Source organism: Choristoneura fumiferana, chromosome 4, assembly GCF_025370935.1.
Source record: "Choristoneura fumiferana chromosome 4, NRCan_CFum_1, whole genome shotgun sequence".
NCBI lineage: Eukaryota > Metazoa > Arthropoda > Insecta > Lepidoptera > Tortricidae > Choristoneura > Choristoneura fumiferana.
In genome coordinates this window covers 19,095,046-19,101,430 of record NC_133475.1, presented here as the reverse complement: position 1 = coordinate 19,101,430, position 6,385 = coordinate 19,095,046, and the positions used below count along the sequence as shown (strand labels likewise).

Here is a 6,385-nt window from a genome sequence, read left to right as displayed (position 1 = left end):
TTTTCCACCGAACATACCACAAGCTGTTTCAGACCCAATAAAAAAAGTCCGAATTTCTAACAAAATATCTGATACTGGCCATTAGACTTGGCTGTATACGACTTGAGCCAACATTTTCATGGCTTTTTTAACTTTAAAAAAAATTGTGACTGATTTATTATTGTCGAGCTAGCGCGCCTGCAATCTTTTTAACTTTTTAATTTTTCACTGACCATAAACTATGCACTTCACCTTCTGATATGTAAAGAATAATGTCAAACTTTTACGGTCATTTTTGAGATAAGAAAGTATAAGCCCTTTTCTTAAAAGCCTCGATGTCAACTATTCGTAATTCTGATGTCATGCAATAATATGGTATCATCGAGCGACCTATGAGGTAATATGAAGCTAGATAGACATAACACAACACAAGACAGAAACAACAACGTAATCTAACCGTGTTAAGGCTTGTTAGAATCCCACTAATATTATAAATGCGAAAGTTTGTAAGTCTGTTTGTTTGTTACCTTTTCACGCCTAAACCGCTGAACCGATTTGAATGAAATTAAGTATAATAAGAGATATTAACAGATAGTTTGAGTCCCGGGGAAGGACATAGGATAGTTATTATCCCGAAAAATTGCATAACTAGTTCCCGCGGAATTGCGATATAGGAATTCTACGGGGACAGAGTCGCGGGCACCAGCTAGTAGTCTTTATTATAATCTTCTTTTCTAAGTCGCTACACTCTTCATAGAGTGGTCGTGGTCGTAAGTTGAGAACCAGTAGTAAATTTTTATGACGACTTTCTTGGGAAATAAAAATTGTTGGTCCTTCCAGAGTCAAAATGCGGAGAGGTCCCAATGACTCAATGGGCCGGCCAGGCGTGTCTTCGTCAGACACCCCTCCCACTCCCCGTGGGCTTGGTGGTGATCCAGCACACCGTGTACGGAGCGTGTGCGTCAGACGAGGAGTGCGCAGCCGTCGCGAAAGCCATCCGGAACTATCATATGAAGCAGGGATATGACGACATCGGACAATCGTAAGTTAGTCAATCAAAATCAAAGTATCTTTAATTTAGGCAAGTAGTTATTAATGAGAAAAAAATCCACCACTGGTATTTAACTCCATCTACGGTTTAATCCGGACGACCGATCTTAGCACTGGCTGAAACTTAAAAACACGCGTTTTGCCAGAGATAAGACCAAACTAAATTCATTTTGCGCTCCCGAAATCCTCATATCATATACACATTATTGTGTAGTATATTCTCATCAAAATCGTTGGAGCTGTTCACCGAGGTAATTCGCTTGGCTACTACATCTGTGACCCTCGTTCTTCTACGTGTCTCCTCATTTCGATACAGTAGAAAAACCCCAAGTACAGCTCTCTCCATAGCTCGCGGAGCAACTCAGAGCCTATTTATTGTTTTCTTGTGTTAGTTTCACCACTTTCCGCTCACTAATATTATAAATGTGAAAGCTTGTAGGTAAGTCTGTTTGTTTGTTTATTTGTTTTTTACTTCATCACGTCTAAACCGCTGAATCGATTTAGATTAAATTCAGTATTCAGATAGACAGAGTCCCGGGGATATGGGATAGTTTTTATCCCGGAAAATTGCATAGTTCCCGCGGGAAAACCGAATTCTACGCGGACAGAGTCGCGGGTAATGGCTAGTTAAAAAATAATCTTCCTCGTTACAGGTTCCTTGTGGGAGGCAACGGGGAGGTATACGAGGGCGCGGGGTGGCGGCGGGTTGGTGCCCACACGCGAGGCCTGAACAACCGCTCCGTCGCTTTGTCATTCATGGGGGACTTCAGAGGTAAAGCCTGTGGAAGACAGTCATCATCATCATCTTCTCAGCCGTAAGACGTCCACTGTTGGACATAGGCCTCCCCTAGTTGCAGGATAATATATTGAAGCCCAAGGTCGGACTTGGCTAGTTTGCATACATGAATTTTATTATATCACCTTAATCTTTTTTATTTTTTTATTTTATCAGCTTCGCAAGTTGCAAAGCTGTAAGTTCTTGTTTTGTTCTTCCGAAAATTTGGTTTGCTGGTAGAAACTAGCCATCGAACATAGGGATCTTCTATGACTGTTTTAGTAGGTATTTAACAGTAGCATAGCGTCAGATATTTCCAACTTAAAGCCCAAGCGAAGATCGCTTCCATCTTTCACAAGTCCGTCCGCGGCTACGCTCAAGGACTATCAATGCTAGAAAGCTATAATTTTGCACGGATATATATGTAAACTATGCCGACCAAATGGTACAATAAAAAACTAAAAAAAAGGTTTCTAGGGTACCTCCCATAGACGTAAAGTGTGAGTGTTTTTTTTCTCATCCAACCCTACAGTGTGGGGTATCGTTGAAGAGGTCTTTTAAAACCAGTAGGGGTTTGCTAGGACGATTTTTCGATTCATTGATTTTTTTTGTGAAATATTCAACTTTAAAGTGCACATTTTCATTCAAATCGAGCGTACTTAATAATAATTCGTATATGAGAACTAGCGTAGTCACACCTTAGGTTTCAATATATTATCCTAAGTTATAAGAAGAAATGTTATTTTATGTAGTTATAAAATATTTTATGTTGTTATAAATAAATTTCAGAACTGACCATTGAACTTGACACCCAATGAGATCTCACTTCTTATGTCGTTAAAGTCAACAATCAAGGCCTATATTGAACTTGGCTTTCATTTAGATCTCACTTCTTATGTCGTTAAAGTCAACAATCAAGGCTTATATTGAACTTGGCTCTCATTTAGATCTCAGTTCTTATGTCGTTAAAGTCAACAATCAAGGCTTATATTGAACTTGGCTCCCATTTAGATCTCACTTCTTATGTCGTTAAAGTCAATAATCAAGGCTTATATTGAACTTGACACCCAATGAGATCTCACTTCTTATGTCGTTAAAGTCAACAATCAAGGCTTATATTGAACTTGGCTCCCATTTAGATCTCACTTCTTATGTCGTTAAAGTCAATAATCAAGGCTTATATTAAACTTGGCTCTCATTTCAAATTTATTTGATAAAATTATTGTTTCTTATTTATTCGGAAAAATAAGGTACCAGTTTTTTCATAATAACAAAAAGCTCTGTTTTTACAAAGCAATTCCACGAACAAATGATATTAACATTTCAATTTAAGATAAGGGACTTATTTCATAGACAACGGTTTCGTAGAATTTCGTTTAATATATTTTTACAAGCTTTTATTTAGTTTCACCTGTCTTGCTGTCTGTCTGTAATCAAATATTGCAAGTTAAATTTGACCGACTTACAGTAGTCAGATTAACTTGATATTTAGAATACTTAGTTATGTAAATTGCGTGACAATACAATAATCTAGTAGTGAAATCCTGGTAGTCCAGCTAGGATCGTCTCCGAAAGACGGAACTCTTCAACGGTTAATAGCATCCACTTGAAATTTGCTATACAAATATAGTTTGGGTGACAATTCAAGTACAGTTAACAAAAAGTACAGTCAGCAAAAAAAGCTTGTATTTAAAATGAAATTTTTATGGTTGGGTTATTTTCTCATGTTGTCATTTCAATACCTATACATAACTAATTATAATATAATAACAAATCAAAATATTCTTTATACTTGTGCTATTTAGTAAATACAATCCTATTTCCTAAAAAAATAATCCTAAAACCTTGGCCTCAAACTACTATTTTCATACCAAATTCCATATATAAATAAGTTCAAAGGTAGTGTGAAGATGTCATCATCCATCATCCTAGCCTATATACGTCCCACTGCTGGGCACAGGCCTCCTCTCAGAACAAGAGGGCTTGGGCTATAGTTCCCACGCGGGCCCAGTGCGGATTGGGAACTTCACACGCACCATTGAATTGCTTCGCAGGTTTGTGCAGGTTTCCTCACGATGTTTTCCTTCACCGCAAAGCTCGTGGTAAATTTCAAATGTAATTACGCACATGAATTTGGAAAAACTCAGAGGTGCTAGCCGGGGTTTGAACCCACGACCCTCTGTTTGAGTGTGAAGATGTAACATACAGAAATTGTCGCATTTATAATATTAGTATATAGACTAGTATGATTTTTTTTAATTCAAATGGTTTCATACAAAGTAGAAAAGTCTTCAATTTATTCAATTTAATTGTAGTCACTGGCTGGACTCAATCTTCAGGATTTGAATGCTGCGAGAGGCAATCTAGTCCAAACAGCTTAATAAAAAAACGATTTATCCGCAGGCTTCAGACGCAGTCTGGAAAATGTCAGGGAGAGCAATTTGTGGTTTCTATATCATTATCAATATCAATATCATTATCATTCAAATAAGTAAATAAATAATTCACTCAGCTTTTTTTATTTCCTTCACGTTATTAAACAAATTAATATATTAATATAGTTTATTATTAAAAAAGCCGCGGTGGCCTAGTGGTTTGACCTATCGCCTCTCAAGCAGGGTCGTGGGTTCAAACCCCGGCTTGCACCTCTGAGTTTTTCGAAATTCACGTGCGGAATTACATTTGAAATTTACCACAAGCTTTGCGGTGTAGGAAAACATCGTGAGGAAACCTGCACAAACCTGCGAAGCAATTCAATGGTGCGTGTGAAGTTACCAATCCGCACCGGGCCCGCGTGGGAACTATCGCCCAAGCCCTCTTGTTCTGAGAGGAGGCTTGTGCCCAGCAATGGGACGTAGTAGGCTGGGATGATGAGTTTATTATATCGCTTAAATTACCTATTTGTTTGTTTGAAGATTATAAGATTTTCTAAAATTTCTTGGCCTATTTATTTTATTAAACTAGCCAAGTGAAATCTTAAGCTTGCATTGCATCCTAAGGAAAATAACTTGGCGCCTTTATACAGTGTGTTATCAATAGCCAGGCTTTTTTAAGGGAGGTTAAAGTAACGTATTTCTGTAACTTGACCATGATATTAATTTAATTTAAATTTATTTAATTAATTAACAAAAACTCAGGCTTTGTTAACTTTCTAACTAAATTATAAATGCCAGCAATGTACAGCAAAGTAACTTGACACGTATGTGTAAATGACGGCCGACAGATACTTTGATTATTACTTGTCAATTGCTAGCTGCCGGTAACACACTGTAGATCTCAACTACAACTTTTTTTTTTCGACAGGATGGCAAACGAGCAAGTGGGTCTCCTGATGGTAAAAGATCACCTCCGCCCATAACCATCTGCAACACCCCTATCGCAGATGCGTTGCCAACCTAGAGGCCTAAGATGGGAGACCTCAAGTGCCAGTAATTTCACCGGCTGTCTTACTCTCCACGCCGAAACACAACAGTGCAAGCACTGATGCTTCACGGCAGGATTAGCGAGCAAGATGGTGGTAGCAATCCGGGCGGACCTTGCACAAGGTCCTACCACCTGCAAAACAACTACAACTTGGCTCTCATTTCACAATTGTGTTGGTTTTTGATGAGATTGAATTTTTATTGATTAATTAATAAATAAATAAAGTAAAATAATTTCCTTGCTCACCCGCGACCTTACGATAGCTAAGCTTATGCAAAATATGCGTGTTCATGCAGATCCTCCACCTCCACACTGTAAGAACACACACAAATCACACAAACCCATCTATCACCACCACCACACTACACTGACGCGTTTCGAACTCAAACAGAGCTCATCTTCAGAGAGACACAACCGTACACCATGCCACCAGTTGTTAGACTCACAACAACTGGTCTAACAACTGGTGGCATGGTGTACGGTTGTGTCACTCTGAAGATGAGCTCTGTTTGAGTTCGAAACGCGTCAGTGTAGTGTGGTGGTGGTGATAGATGGGTTTGTGTGATTTGTGTGTGTTCTTACAGTGTGGAGGTGGAGGATCTGCATGAACACGCATATTTTGCATAAGCTTAGCTATCGTAAGGTCGCGGGTGAGCAAGGAAATTATTTTACTTCATTGATATGGACATCCGCAAAGTAACGCCTGATTCAATAAATTATTTAATAAATAAATTTCAGAAACCCTACCAACACCCCAAGCTTTGCAAGCTGCGAAAGACTTTCTTGCCTGTGCTTCGGAAAACAAGCTGCTAAGAGAAGACTACCGTCTTGTCGGCCATCGGCAGGTATCGCAGACTGAGAGTCCCGGCGCCGCCCTGCAAAAGGAAATCACGACGTGGCCCCATTGGCTGGAGATGGCTAATATATAGTTTCATTGTTTAATTGTTAAATTATTCTTTGAAAAAATTATACGACTGATTATACAATACAATACAATAACTCTTTATTGAACACCAATACATAATAAGCAGTACAGAAACCAGGTATACAGAGATTTTTCAAGGTAAGCAATAGGCAGCCTTATCGCTTCAGAGCGATTTCTTCCAGGTAGCTTTTATAGTAGGGTATGAATGAATTTTAGGGTAGGAATGAATTTTA

General features: G+C 38.6%; 1 protein-coding gene across 1 annotated transcript; it reads left to right on the top strand.

Annotated features, from left to right (window-relative positions):
• Positions 1 to 823: 823 nt before the first annotated feature.
• Positions 824 to 6,156, top strand: LOC141427138 (peptidoglycan recognition protein-like). The gene is made up of 3 exons (XM_074086375.1): positions 824 to 1,021; positions 1,683 to 1,801; positions 5,966 to 6,156. The coding sequence occupies exons 1-3, from the start codon at positions 843 to 845 to the stop codon at positions 6,154 to 6,156; spliced, it is 489 nt and encodes a 162-aa protein (XP_073942476.1). The 5' UTR covers positions 824 to 842.
• Positions 6,157 to 6,385: the final 229 nt, after the last annotated feature.

Bases quoted from the DNA above. Each gene is read 5' to 3' on its own strand.
- LOC141427138 (XM_074086375.1), top strand. From the start codon at position 843: ATGACTCAATGGGCCGGCCAGGCGTGTCTTCGTCAGACACCCCTCCCA. The intron at 1,022-1,682 runs GTAAGTTAGTCA...TCCTCGTTACAG, and splicing joins TATGACGACATCGGACAATC to GTTCCTTGTGGGAGGCAACG. The intron at 1,802-5,965 runs GTAAAGCCTGTG...AATAAATTTCAG, and splicing joins ATTCATGGGGGACTTCAGAG to AAACCCTACCAACACCCCAA.